Here is a 13475-nt window from a genome sequence, read left to right as displayed (position 1 = left end):
ATTTAAAAGTGGGAAACGCATTAAAAACGATTACAACATACGAACCTCACAAAAAACCATAAAGAGAGGCATTACAGCGATCAAGCTCCCGCTCTGTTTACATATTCAAATTTTCGTGTAGAGACGTCAACGTTTTTCCTACGAATTTTGGCATTGCCTGCACAACGTGCAAACCCACTAACGACCTAAGCAAACAGCTGTGTCAGAGGGGTCGGGTGATTGGGTGATCGGGGCCAGCCAGAGTGACAAGCGATACTCGTAAACTAAGACCAATCCAGAAAACAGCAACAACAACAGCGAGCAACACAAGCAGCTTACAGACACCCTCGATGCGAGCTCGCCGAAATTTTAGGTGAAAACAAAAATCCGGTTCATTTGGCAGCTTTTTTTTGTTGTCGGTACGTCAGCGGCGGGGGGTGGCGTGCGGTTTGGGCACACTGCACCACGGCAGAAAGACCTTTGACTCGGTGTGCCCAGGTCCCCCACCAACGAACGCCAAGTGACAAGTTGACAAGTGGCCAAAGCGAGCGACGCCGAAAGCTTTGGTCGTGTCGCGTCGTAAGACGCCAAAGCTCCTTAGTATAAAAGTCGGTTAAACAGGGTAACAGCTCGCAATCCAAGCTGTGCTGTCGTACGCATCACACATAATACAATACACAACACAACAAAAGTCAGCGGCTCAACAACACAAAACAACAAGTGAGTACCGAAAACCACAACAATAGTCAACAACGAAGAAAGAAAGAGAGAGCGAGGGAGAGCAAGACATAAGCTCGTTGATACAGATATTAGCAGTCGAGCATGCGCATTGCGCTTAGCTTGCAGCACTTGATTGATATCGATATGTAATATTGCGTAAACGGATTGGCAACACTCTCTGTGTGCTCAAGACTGTGTGTGTGCGTGTATGTTTATTTAACGGCTAAACTGTAACAATAACAACAAGTTTTTGACTTTTGGCTTATATAAAATCAGCGTCAACTGCGTTTGCATTGATATTGATTTCAATTTAAATATAATAAGAAAAAAAGCTTAACCGCAGCTTAGTCCAGTGACGTGGACAAAGCGAATAGCGAAATTGTGAAATCTTCAACTAAAAGAAAAAAGAGCATTAATTAGTATGCATATGCCATATATGCCAAGAGTCATTAATAATGCATGAAATGTGCTTAGCCCAGAAATGAGGCGACCAACCAAACAATCGAGAATCTCCGCTCTACCCAATGTCACAGCAAACGCCATAAAATAAATAAATAAATAAAGTCAGTTGCCAAGTCAGGAAAGTGCGAGAAGTAGACTGAACGACGCCTGAGTTAAAGAAATTTCGACCAGAGATCAGATCAAACACGATAGCATATAAAACTTATAATTGCACTAGCTAATTTGCCGCACACACAAACAACATATACACACACACACTGACAGACACTTGTCAGACGTCTTTTGGAGTGAAGAATTGTTTGCATTTTAACAAAGTCGTAAAATGTATTAACAAGATTTCTTATTTGTCAAGCAATTATTCATATTTGTGTGGGGCTTTTTTTGTGCACTCTGTAGCTCTTAGGCTGCAGGGTATTATAACTCAACTAGATCTTGGGGACTATAAAAGCTAGAGACGCTGAATTCAAAGACAGTACTTCAAGAAGTCCTCTAAGTAGTTCAACTTGATTTCCATATTAAAAGAAATCTAGGTGAGATCGTAACTTTGAGGCTAGAAACAAGAATTTCGAAATACTGTAAAAAAACATATTTTAACATTTTGAATTTCTTATTTTTCAAAATAGTTCAAATTTAAATGAGAATTAAAAGACTTATTTTTTAGAATTAGTAAATTTTTAAAATACAAACTTTAGGGAGTTTTGCAACACAACGATTGTAAAATTTTGAATTTAGATAATTTAGAATAAAAGGAAAATTTTAAAGTTTTAAATTCAATGGGTATTAAATTATTAAATAAACAAATAACAATCAATGTCATCATTTAATAGATTTCCTTTAAAACAAAAAAACAAGAGAATAGGCTTTTGAATGGCATTCTCAGAACTAGCAAACAAACTATTAATCAATTAACAACTTCATACTCGAACATACTCGACTATACATTACTTCCCTGTTTTTTGTTGCATACAGTTGTATAACCAAATAAATTTGTTTACTTGCAGCCTGAACAAAATGCGTGCTTCGTTGGCCATATTGATTGTGTGCGCGTTTGCCGGCTTGGCAGCTGCCGCTCCACAGAAGGAATACACGAACAAGTTCGACAACGTCAATGTCGACGATGTGCTGGGCAACCGTCGTATTCTGGGCAACTACATCAAATGTCTGATGGAGACCGGACCCTGCACGGCGGAGGGACGTGAACTGAAGCGTCTGTTGCCCGATGCCCTCGAGTCAGAGTGCGCCAAGTGCACTGAAGTGCAGCGTCGTAACTCGAACAAGGTGATCAACTTCCTGCGCGCCAACAACGCTGCCGACTGGAAGAAGCTGCTCGACAAATACGACTCGAAGGGCATCTACAGGGCCAAGTACGAGAAGAACCATAAAGCTTAGGCAGTGAATAAGAGAGAGAGAGAGGGAGAAAACTAAAAATATCAACTAAAACTTCTTAAATGTATACTCGTTATTTAAACTACACAATAAACACTTGCATTTTTCTGTCTCATACCTATAAAAATAATTGAACGCAAAAATTTATTCCAAACTTGGAGCAGGGTTAAATGGAGAAGGATTACAGCTAAATCAGATTAAAGCCATAGTTAGCTTAGGGTTAATAGAGTCTTTGTTATTTGGACTCTTCGTTAATCAGATCGATGGCTCTAAAATGATTAGCCACATTGATGGTCCAATCTGATTGTTGACCCGCCGTAAATTCCTTCTTAAAGCGATAGTTGCAGATGAACACCTTGTCCTGATACTCTGGCATAGTGCTGAATGGAAGAAAGAATTATTAAAACCAGATTCAAGATAAAATTTAAATCAAGATAAGCCAGGTAATAACTTCTTTACTCACCCCATATTCCAGGGTATTTCCTCGCCGCGCTCACGCATCTCGGACAATCCACGCATTACGTGAAACACCATTGTGATTTCTACCCAACGTTTCTGCAACTGATCGTTGGCATCGTCGAACATAATGCCAATCTGATAGGGAAACGATAGATAGATGTCGCTCTCATTGATCTCTAATTGTTTTCGCTGCGTCATCGACAGCTTTTGTACCACGGGCTTCAGTTCAGCAATGGCATCGGCACTAACAAGATTTTGCAACTGATTCAAATCGCCGCCCGTCAATTTCGATGAAACCACCTGGCCAAGAAGGAGTCACAATTAAGGAAAGTGTTTCCCGTATGTATTCGGGTCATTTCATAGACTTACCTGCAACGCTTGTTTGGCGCCATAGATGAAGTCTTTAATCTGAAACTCGCTGTCGAAATATGGTCGAATTATAAACTGTACGGTTATCCAATTTTTAATTGTGTTTAATGCCGATGGCCAAATGATCTCCGGAAAGTCCATAAGACGAGGTAATTGTTGGTTGCGGCTCGTTTGCTTCTTGTTCTGTTCGGGGGCATGTGGCAATGTGGCATAACAGCGCATTTTTGGTATGCTTGCCATGGTTAGGCAGCGTCGTAAAGTGTGTTGCATCTTAAATGGCGTTTAATAACAAGATTTTTTTTAATATTTTGGCTATGCCTTCAACTTTTATCAATCAGCTGTTTTTGTCCACTGCTATCGATAGCAACAGCATTTCGATAGGCTTTGTCGATATCACATGTTATGCAAGTGGACTGTTACCAACACACTGTTGTATTTTACTGTGAATGGTCATACTCGGTATAGCAAGCAGCTTTTTGACAGAAAACCAACTCGAAAATGGCAGTCACTTCCGTCTGTCAAATTTTTCTTTCTTTCCCAGCCACGACGAGCAAGGGTCGACAGCATGAGGTATTGTGAATTTTCGAAATTTGTGTGTTTACTGCGCATTTGTGGTGTCAAAATAAGTGAAAAATGTTGATTGTCGTTATTGCTTTCAACATAATGTGGCACACAATGAGTGCAGTTCAATTAAAGCGCAATAATTGTGAAATAACCTGAACGTGTGGTGCCCATGCACACATACACACGCTAATGTACACACACACACACACTCATATGAGCAGAGAAACTCATGGCACGCTGTTTTATTAATACCGGATTTTTATACTTGCAGTTCTCTAAAGCTCCAAAAGAGGCTCGCAGCCTCCGTACTGCGATGCGGCAAGAAGAAGGTTTGGTTGGATCCTAATGAAATCAATGAAATCGCCAACACAAACTCGCGTAAGTACATTTTTGATTTAAATTAAATTGTGAACAGTGCGTTAAAAGCACATTTAACCTTTCGTGTGATGCAGGTCAAAACATCCGCAAATTGATCAAGGATGGTCTGATCATCAAGAAGCCCGTCGTCGTGCATTCCCGCTTCCGTGTGCGCAAGAACACTGAGGCCCGTCGCAAGGGTCGCCACTGTGGTTTCGGTAAGCGCAAGGGTACAGCGAACGCTCGTATGCCCACCAAGTTGCTGTGGATGCAGCGTCAGCGTGTGCTGCGTCGTCTGCTGAAGAAGTACCGCGACAGCAAGAAGATTGATCGCCATCTGTACCACGATCTGTACATGAAGTGCAAGGGTAATGTGTTCAAGAACAAGCGTGTTCTCATGGAGTACATCCACAAGAAGAAGGCCGAGAAGCAGCGTAGCAAGTTGCTCGCTGACCAGGCTGAGGCCAGACGTACCAAGGTGCGCGAGGCACGCAAGCGTCGTGAGGAGCGCATTGCCACCAAGAAACAGGAACTCATCGCTTTGCACGCCAAGGAGGATGAGATCGCTGCCAAGGCCGCGACTGCGGGTCATTAAGAGGTCGTCGTCGACGCTTTGCTAGACAAGGCACAATTAATGATTAGTAATTGTTTTAACAAATGAAATAAAATCGTCATTTTAGTTTGGCCGAAATGATTTTGTACAAACGTGGAAAAAAAAACTCCAACATTGTTCTTTTTATCCAATTGGAACAACCTAACGGCGCACTTGCATTGTTATTGTTATCTCAAAAGGATAACAGTTGTCAGCCGCAATATTAACCAATTGGGAACAATTTGAAATTGCGCTTAGAATGGCCAGTGCCACCAGCTATCGATAAGCGATTTGTGTTTTATCGTTTCGTGTAGGTCTTATCGAAATGTCTAATCGATTTACCGAAGATTTTGTTATCACTCAAACAAACAATTATGCGACCCTTTGAAGCTGCAGTTCAATCTTAATTTCTTCATTCAAATACAAATCTCATTAGTTTAACAAATAAAAGTCTAGTTAAAATACATTGATTATCCATAACGAGTTTTTGCAAAATTGTTCCATTCCTAACGAAGTGTTGCCAGGCTAGCGAATTTGGTATAAATTATGTTGGTATATTTTTTGCCATTATTTAGTAAACACCCCAACACACATCAGCGGTCAGGTTGGTCACAGCGTTCGCCGCTCTTCACATTTTGAAATCGAAACTCGTTCGTAGCGGTCGTTCGTCGTGACAGCAACAGCGGTGCGCGTGCAAACTGTTTAGAATTTTGATATATGTATAAATAAATAAAGCACTTGATAGATATTTGAGCAGCAGCCCAGTCAGTCAGAGTCATACATATCTAAACTAAACACCGTGTGTGCACGAGACAGATTATTTTGGCATAAAACGGCAGCTACATTTCAAAATCAACGCAAATCGCATTCGGTTTCAATTAAAAGCAAACGTGTCGTCGGCAGCCAACATCATCAGCAGCAGCTACTAACTTAGTACGGAGCTGTAACACAAAAAAAGCAAAACAGTCTGCAGATTTCGTAATAGCAACAAAATCATTTGCTTGTCGCGTCACGCAAAGAATTCAAACGCAGGAGTAAAATCAAAATCAAAAATCAGCTGAAGGCCCGCATACACTCAAACACACATACGGAGCAACGCAATCCCAAAGAGAAATAGACACAAATACATAGAGAGCAGCGAACACACGGACAGCGAGTGAAAGTGCGCGTGTATGTGTTGCTATATATAAAAAAGAAGGCAAAAGAAAATAGTTGTATCAATTAACTTGCGGTGTCAGCAGCACATTTAAAAAGTATAAAACGCCTAAAACGTCTGTAAGCCATTTTGGTAACAGGCGAACAACGCAACCCACATAAAACAACAAATAATTAATATACAGCACAATGAGCGGATACTCAGACCTCACCAAACTGGAGACAAGTCGGTAAGTGTACAAAAAAAAACCAAAAAATAAAAAGAGTCGCATGATGATGATAATGATGCTGATGAGGAGCATTTCGTAGTATTAGTGTGGGGTCCAGTTTTTTTTGTATTTGGGCTTGGTTAGCGCGAGTTTCTAGTTAAAATTGTGTTTAAATTCAATTTAAAGCAGTTGCTAAATTAAAGAAGGCGTTCTCTCTCTCTCTCTCTTACTCTCTTTGTGGCACCGCACCCCTTGGCCTGGCCACACGGCATTTTCTCTCTTTCGTTTGCACCGTATGATACAAAAAATTTATCGTATGATGCGGACAACCATTCAAAACATGAAAGAAAAAAAAAACCAAAGCATAGCCAACGCTTGCTGCCTAATATGACACAATCGGACTATAGCTGTACATACATATATACATACATGCGTGTGTGCTTGTACTCTCATGCATATGCATGTACTCACACACGTTTAAATAAACTGGGATCGTGTGTGCTGGTGTTTGTTTAAACTAAACTAATAAAATCGCATACCTCTCTCTCTGACCATTCCCCCCATCTGCCGCCAACATTCCACCTCATGCGATCAGCAGTTTTATCGCACTGTGACTGTAATCACAGTTGGCGCTTCCATATCATTTATCGATAACAATTTGTAACCATTACTCATCACTACCCTGGCACACAATCACCGTCAAGTGCAAAAAGTAAGACAAGTAATAATTATGAGCCACACGACGCCCTTATGACGACCAGCGAAAATAAAAATAATCAGAATGTGGAATGTGAATGTGATTCACAACAATCCCCTTAAACTTGACTGATTGACGTAGGCACATAACTGCAAACATACTAATGAACTATACTTATATTTGTATGTGGTATATGAGTTTATATATATTGGTGACGTTTTGTGTGCCATTGTGAATTTGTATGACTATAAAATAAATGGTAGTGGCGGTTTTTGCCTTGAAATTGTTGTGACGACCCCGTAATAGTAATGCTCGTGTCATATATTCATAGTTTATTATTATAGAATTGGAATTGTCGCAGGTTCCCATTATCGATTGGCGCGTTTATCGATTATGCTGACCATGGAGGTCAGACAATATGCAGAGCGAGTGCAAAAAAAAAACAACATTAAACAAATATTGGTCAACTGACGTTGAAAGAAAAAAACAAAGTGTTGCCCAACTACTGCAAATACTGCTGGCTAACAATCATAACAACAACTACAAAAACAATACTAACAACAAACGGCAACATGACTAGCGTCTGCTGGTGCTGTCGTCTCTTTATCTAACAATCATCGTACAGTTACAGCTGTATCTCGCTCGCACGCTTTGTCGCATCTTGCTGCCTCCCTCATGCAGACTGCAGCTTTGAAAACATCACGCCACTTATGCGAAGAGAACAAACAAATTGCTTAAGAGAGCGTTGTTCTCTCTTAATGTGTTTACTCGCTCACTTCTTCTCTTACACTTCTTTTTACTCGCTTGCCACGCGAAAATTGCCCTTGCCCCGTTTGTGTGTTTGTCCCCCACATCCAATGTAAGCGGCAGAAATCAGCCGATTTCTGTGTTGTATGCCGCGCAGCTGCTGCGCATGTCCGTCCAAAGAGTTGCCGCTTGTCGCGTGCCTGGCTTGGCCCACTTCACACACCAGACACCGAGAATTTTGGTCAGGTGGCATTTTGGCGGCAAGTAGACAATGCTTAACGATTGACTCGAGCACGAGATAAGCATAAAGCTTCGTCTCGTTTCGTTCCTCTCCCATCTACATAGATATGTGCCGCTTTGCAATTGGTCGTTTGATATGGCGTGTTTCTGACCTGTTTCTGTTGATGACGATGCCTCTGCCTCTGCTGCCGGCTCTATTGTACAATTTCCCTATGGCACACAAAAGGTCAATAACGTTGATCGCCCTCAATTGTTCGCATTTGGCCTATCTGCGCATCTCTCCCCCTCCTCCTGCTCCTCCCCCCCTGAAGCTGGCGCGTGTCCAAGTTTTGTGTCGTGAGTCAAACTGCGACATTTGCTATAAAAAGAAACGCCTGATTTTTCACTATATTATATTCGCACTTATATAGTAAGTAAACACTTCATTCATTGCCGGGCTAATTACGAGTGAGCTGAATGAGACACAGGCGATAATAGCTAATTGCTGATAAGATAATTGCGTGCTTTGATTCCCATTTTGCATACTTATACCCTGTAAAACAGCTGAGAGCTTGCGAAGCTGATAAGGGTTAATCAACCTTTTAAATATGCATATTCATGCCCTGACTTCGTCTAGACTGTGACTAGCTCAATAATCTGTTGTCCACACGCTCCAGATATGCTGTAGAACGGTTTATAATCGATTGTTTTTATTTCAAGTTTCCTTTTTTGTTATGGTTTTTATTTTGGTTTATAGCATAGGGGTACAAAGTGCAAAGTCAGAGCCACTGAAGTTGTTCTCTTTTAATAAATTTAAATAATAATACAAAATTATTTGGAGAACATTTCTTATAACTTGTTTATTTCTTTATATACACGAAATTAATTAAAAATCAATATACTTAATAACAAAGAATAATCAATAATATTAGAACCAAAAATTTTCCGAGTGTAAACTTTAATATGATAGAAGGCATTTATTGCAATGAATTTCCTGTGTGTTCTGTAAATAAGTTTGAAGACCTTTTAGTGCTATCGAAACTGGTAGATCAATAGCAAATGATTGTATACTACAATATATAAGCTCTATGACCACAAAGCCCCGTGAGTGGAAAATCGCGCCCTATAAATATGCATACGCTTGACAATTTGAACTGCGCTAATCGAATTTGATATGTAGATTTGCGAATTGCGCATTTAATTTATGCATATTTATGCTGATACCCCGTAAAATTGCAGATTGTATAAGCTGATTGCCTAAGCAATAATAAACTGCGACGACCTGTTGAGTCGTCGTTTCTACCTAATGAAAATATAATTATTAAATGTTAGAACAGGGTATCTCCTAGTCGGTACTCAACGTTACTGCTTCGATCGATTAGCTTCAATTAGTCTCGGGTTTCGTGGAATGTCTGGGAATCTTACAGGGTATATTCCTCTACGCCATGAGCAGCGGAAAAAAACCTTGACACATGCCCAACTAGACGATATCATTCACTTGCGGCATGACAAACGCCTTGTTCACTCGGTCAGACAGCCAGAGACGGACTGTGGGCGGGGGAGCACGCAGCGCTCGCGTGTCACAGTCCCACAGTGGTAGTGAGTCGTAATATTACAAGCAGAGTAGAGAGAGCATAGCTATCAATAGACTGCTGGGGTGACTCTTATGCGCAGTCCAAATTTATCAACATTCTTGAACAAGGGCGATCCCGTTGCCTGATCACGCGGCCAGCAGACGACCTAATCTACCCCAACTATGAAGTATGTTCTACGATCTACAACTGTCCCCCCAACTATTTCCCCGCCTTGCCTCTCACCAGTCTGGCTGGCTAGACGCTGCAGTAGTTATCGGAGTCAGACGCAACTCAAAAGTTGCCAGACGCCGCTGATAAGCTGTTATGAACTTGTGAGACTTGCCGGCGTCAGCGGGTTAATATGCTGGAGAGACGGACGGGGACGGGGAGAGCTGAGTGTACTCACGGCTAATGGAGAGGCTTGTGTAACTTTCTTAAGCGCACAGACACGTGGCTTGAGCCGCAACAGAAACAGAAACAAACGGACGCACCTAGAGTCGCTTGTCTTGCGGTGCTGTTCAGAAATAGAAATCTGCTGACAGGTTTTTTCAATTCCACATTTTTTTTTTTGTCATTTCCATTTTTCTTTTTTGGTCTCTATTTTTATACAAATTGAATTTGCGACGACGACGACGTCAGGCTTATTTGCATACATAGTCTGAAATGAATTGGGTATTTATCATATTATATGAGCAACACGTTGCGACCAAATTGGCTTTTTTTTTTAGGAAGAACAAGTGCCAGACTTAACGACGACGACACGTTTCAAGACGAGGCATCTATTGTCTCATATTATGTTAGATCAATTGGTTAGACAGGTTTCTTTCTTCTTTTTTTATTCCGTTTGCCAAAAAGAACTCTGCCATTCAACTTGTGCTTTTGTCTTCTTCGATTTTATTTTAGGAACTGCCTGCGTCGCATCGCTCGCCACGATGAGCAGCAATTCTCCAAAGACAGCATTGTCAATGTTATGGAGAAGTTTGTGAAGACTGTCAACATTATGGATGATACCATACTGGTGCCATGCAGGCTCATGGATCGTCAGGTGGGTTGAGTTGATCCATACTTTCAAGCAGATCACAGCAGCAACCTCTCCACACAAAATGTCGCAAGCTATAACGCTTCTTTTCCCCACTCTATGCTCTTGTCTCTTCCTGCAGATCGGTGATAGCACTGATATCCTGCCAGCTGCCACGGGCAAGGATACAACCGCCAATCAGTTGTCGCTGAGCTCCAGTGCCGAGGGCAAACGTGGCGCGACACAGTCGAAGAATGTGCAAGATTTTCTCAATGCCTCCGAGCTGTTCAATCTCTACAACATGCTCAATGCCCTGAAGAACGACCTGCTGTGGACGGCCAATCAGGATGACGACCAGGAAGCGGAGCAACAACAGCAGCAGCAACAACAACAACAGCAGCAGCAACAGCTGAGCCAAGTCGAGACCAAGACTGAGAACAACAGCAACAGCAGCACAAGCTCAAGAGTTGTCAAGGGACATGTGAGACGCACCTCGACCGCCTCGATGATGTCCACCACATCGGTGAGCAACATGAGCGACTCCGATTCCGATATATCGAATGAAATGGATTCGGGACTGGAGTCCGATGGCAACAAGAGCGATAATGCACAGAGCAGCGATGGCAGCGACATTATCGATGCGTGTCAATCGAAATCCAAATCCGCTGGCGGCGATAAGGCCACCGATTTGGCGAAACGCTGCAAGAGACATTTGAATGGTCTGTACCAGTGCCTGGAACAAATGACAGAGGCGGCCAACTATTTGACCGCCAGATACCAAAGTGATATTGGACCCGTCTAGAGGGATGTGTTGATACTTGATACGGGGGGTTATGGGGGATACATTCTACATACACTACGTCTATCTCTATGTCTACACTACTACTACTACTATTATCTATATGCATGTATCATATATATATATATATAAATCGTAACTCGGATATGTGTTTAATCTATATAGTACAACACATATGGATACGTATAATGATGCGGGCGGGTTTTAATCAAGATGTGTGAAAGGGGAATTGTATAGGTAATACTGATAAAGATTACGATAATGCGATAACGATTACAATTACGATAAACTATGTACGTTTAAGTCGATAAAAACCACACACAAAATAGTCGTCGTTCTATTCGTTATTTGTATTTTCTGGGTTGACGGGTACCAACAACAAACAAAAAAAAAAACAAGAGTCGGGAAATCAAATGGGAAAACTAAGGAAAAACAAGAATTGTCTGTGAAGAAAAAAAAAGGGGCAGCAGCTCGACGTCTGTGTGTATATTGTATTTGTATATGATTTAAAATATGTTTATTATAACTGATGAGATAAGATGATGATGATGATGTTGAGCACAAAATAAAATCAGAGCATTCCTTTAAAAAATAAAAAAAAAACAAAACACGCGCTGCCCCACACAACACACACACACACTCTCTTTTGGGTGTGGCTATAAAGCGATTGTATACTCAATAACTGCAAGTTGACCCCACGGGTGGAAAGTCACAGTCGAATAGTCAAAAAGAAAATAATGTTATCCTAGATTTGTGTTTCATTTGATGATGATGCTGCCTCGGTCGATATCATTTGATTAAAGCAAAATTGTACATGTTAAATTGCAAAATGTTTAGTCTATAGTCTCTTATACAACAATGTTTAGTTAAGTGTATAAAAACAATTTACAAATTAATCATAACAAATTCGAAATGTTAAACAACTAAAGCAAAATGTTCAAGTACAAGAAATATAATTTCGAAAAAAAATCAACAAAAAATAAAACACATGATTCCGTTATTGTAATTGCCAATCCCACAGCGACAGTAACAACAACAAATTGTACATAACTGTATACACAACACACTCTCGACACAGACATACACACAAACAACACACACTCAATTGTTGTTGCTGTGCGGCAAGAGAGAGGCGCCGACTTTCAACAAGAAAAAGTGTTAACGTCATATGAGAATTATTTATACATAAATAAATTTTATTTAGAAAATACAAAAGACATATTTATTTTTTTATCACTCTCTCGCTCTCTGGCCTCTTCGCTCGTTTATTTTTTCTTTTCATTTTTGTCTATAGCTATTTAGCTATGATAAAAAGCAATTATAATTATTGATCGATCGCATGTTCGGTGCAAATTCCAAATGGGTCAGCGGTGGCAATGACCATCAATAAATGTTGTGTGAGTTCTTTAGATTACACGGCTACAGTCAAGACTGCCTATGCTGGCAATTAAAACAACTTTATTTCCCAAAGTATTGTTTTGTACAAAGTGCAGGAGAAATCTTTATTATTAGCCAATGAAATAATAAGGGACTTTGGCAGCCAGCCCAGGCGTATACTTAATTTTTTACACCTTTACGAGTCGCACACTCTGGCCTAGCGATAGCTCAATTTATTTACAAAAAGTTAACGCAATTACTGTTGAACTTTCCCTTTAGCGTGCTGAAAAGTGAACGCAAAGTAAAAGGGTTTTAAAACTAAGCGAGCGCGACTAGCAGATGCCCTGTAATTGGAATAAGCTGACTTAATAAAACTCATTAAGGCGTGGAAAGTGTTCATAAAGTAAAAAACTAAATACAGTTAAAATTTAACAACCATAAACCAAACTGTAGTAAGAGAATGCTCGACTGTGAGATATCACATTTTTTTAAAAGACACAAAACTTGAATTTAATTTTTTTCTGTTTACACTTTTGTCTTTAGTAATTTCCATAAATATCGTGTGATTGTGCTGAAATTTTCAGAAATCAGTTAGAATAGATAATACAAACAATTAATACAATAAACAAGCTTGCTTTCATTATTTCACGCCTATAGGGTATGTGCAAAGTTCAAGCGTCTGTGTTGACACGGCTTAATGGTGTCACAAGCTGCAGTAATAATAGGTAAAGTGATTATCTAAGCGCGTTGTGGACTTAAATCAAAACGCTAGAGAATGCCGTAATGTGAATT

The 13475-nt window shown here is 40.5% G+C and overlaps 4 protein-coding genes across 5 annotated transcripts; 3 read left to right on the top strand and 1 right to left on the bottom strand.

The window, feature by feature from the left end:
• The first annotated feature begins 576 nt into the window (after positions 1–576).
• LOC117570452 (ejaculatory bulb-specific protein 3) lies at positions 577–2677 on the top strand. Of its 2 annotated transcripts, none has more exons than XM_034252112.2 (2): positions 577–699; positions 2163–2677. In XM_034252112.2, exon 2 carries the CDS (start codon positions 2173–2175, stop codon positions 2548–2550), a length of 378 nt encoding a protein of 125 aa, XP_034108003.1. In that variant the 5' UTR covers positions 577–699; positions 2163–2172; the 3' UTR covers positions 2551–2677. The 2 variants fall into 2 exon arrangements, with proteins under 2 accessions (XP_034108003.1, XP_051862053.1); XM_052006093.1 differs by lacking the exon at positions 577–699 and adding an exon at positions 1674–1691.
• On the bottom strand, positions 2650–3744 carry LOC117570445 (m-AAA protease-interacting protein 1, mitochondrial). The gene is made up of 3 exons (XM_034252103.2): positions 3376–3744; positions 3011–3306; positions 2650–2927 (listed from the first exon to the last, which is right to left on the bottom strand). The coding sequence occupies exons 1-3, from the start codon at positions 3643–3645 to the stop codon at positions 2783–2785; spliced, it is 711 nt and encodes a 236-aa protein (XP_034107994.1). The 5' UTR covers positions 3646–3744; the 3' UTR covers positions 2650–2782.
• A 118-nt stretch (positions 3745–3862) lies between these two features.
• LOC117570447 (60S ribosomal protein L19) lies at positions 3863–4987 on the top strand. Its single transcript, XM_034252105.2, has 3 exons — positions 3863–3945; positions 4211–4317; positions 4392–4987. The coding sequence occupies exons 1-3, from the start codon at positions 3941–3943 to the stop codon at positions 4889–4891; spliced, it is 612 nt and encodes a 203-aa protein (XP_034107996.1). The 5' UTR covers positions 3863–3940; the 3' UTR covers positions 4892–4987.
• A 405-nt stretch (positions 4988–5392) lies between these two features.
• LOC117570442 (dentin sialophosphoprotein) lies at positions 5393–12041 on the top strand. Its single transcript, XM_034252099.2, has 3 exons — positions 5393–6273; positions 10393–10534; positions 10650–12041. Exons 1-3 carry the CDS (start codon positions 6233–6235, stop codon positions 11307–11309), a joined length of 843 nt encoding a protein of 280 aa, XP_034107990.1. The 5' UTR covers positions 5393–6232; the 3' UTR covers positions 11310–12041.
• The last annotated feature ends 1434 nt before the right edge of the window (positions 12042–13475 follow it).

This window comes from Drosophila albomicans, chromosome 3, assembly GCF_009650485.2.
Source record: "Drosophila albomicans strain 15112-1751.03 chromosome 3, ASM965048v2, whole genome shotgun sequence".
NCBI classification, from domain to species: domain Eukaryota; kingdom Metazoa; phylum Arthropoda; class Insecta; order Diptera; family Drosophilidae; genus Drosophila; species Drosophila albomicans.
This window is presented reverse-complemented; position numbering and strand designations above follow the sequence as displayed.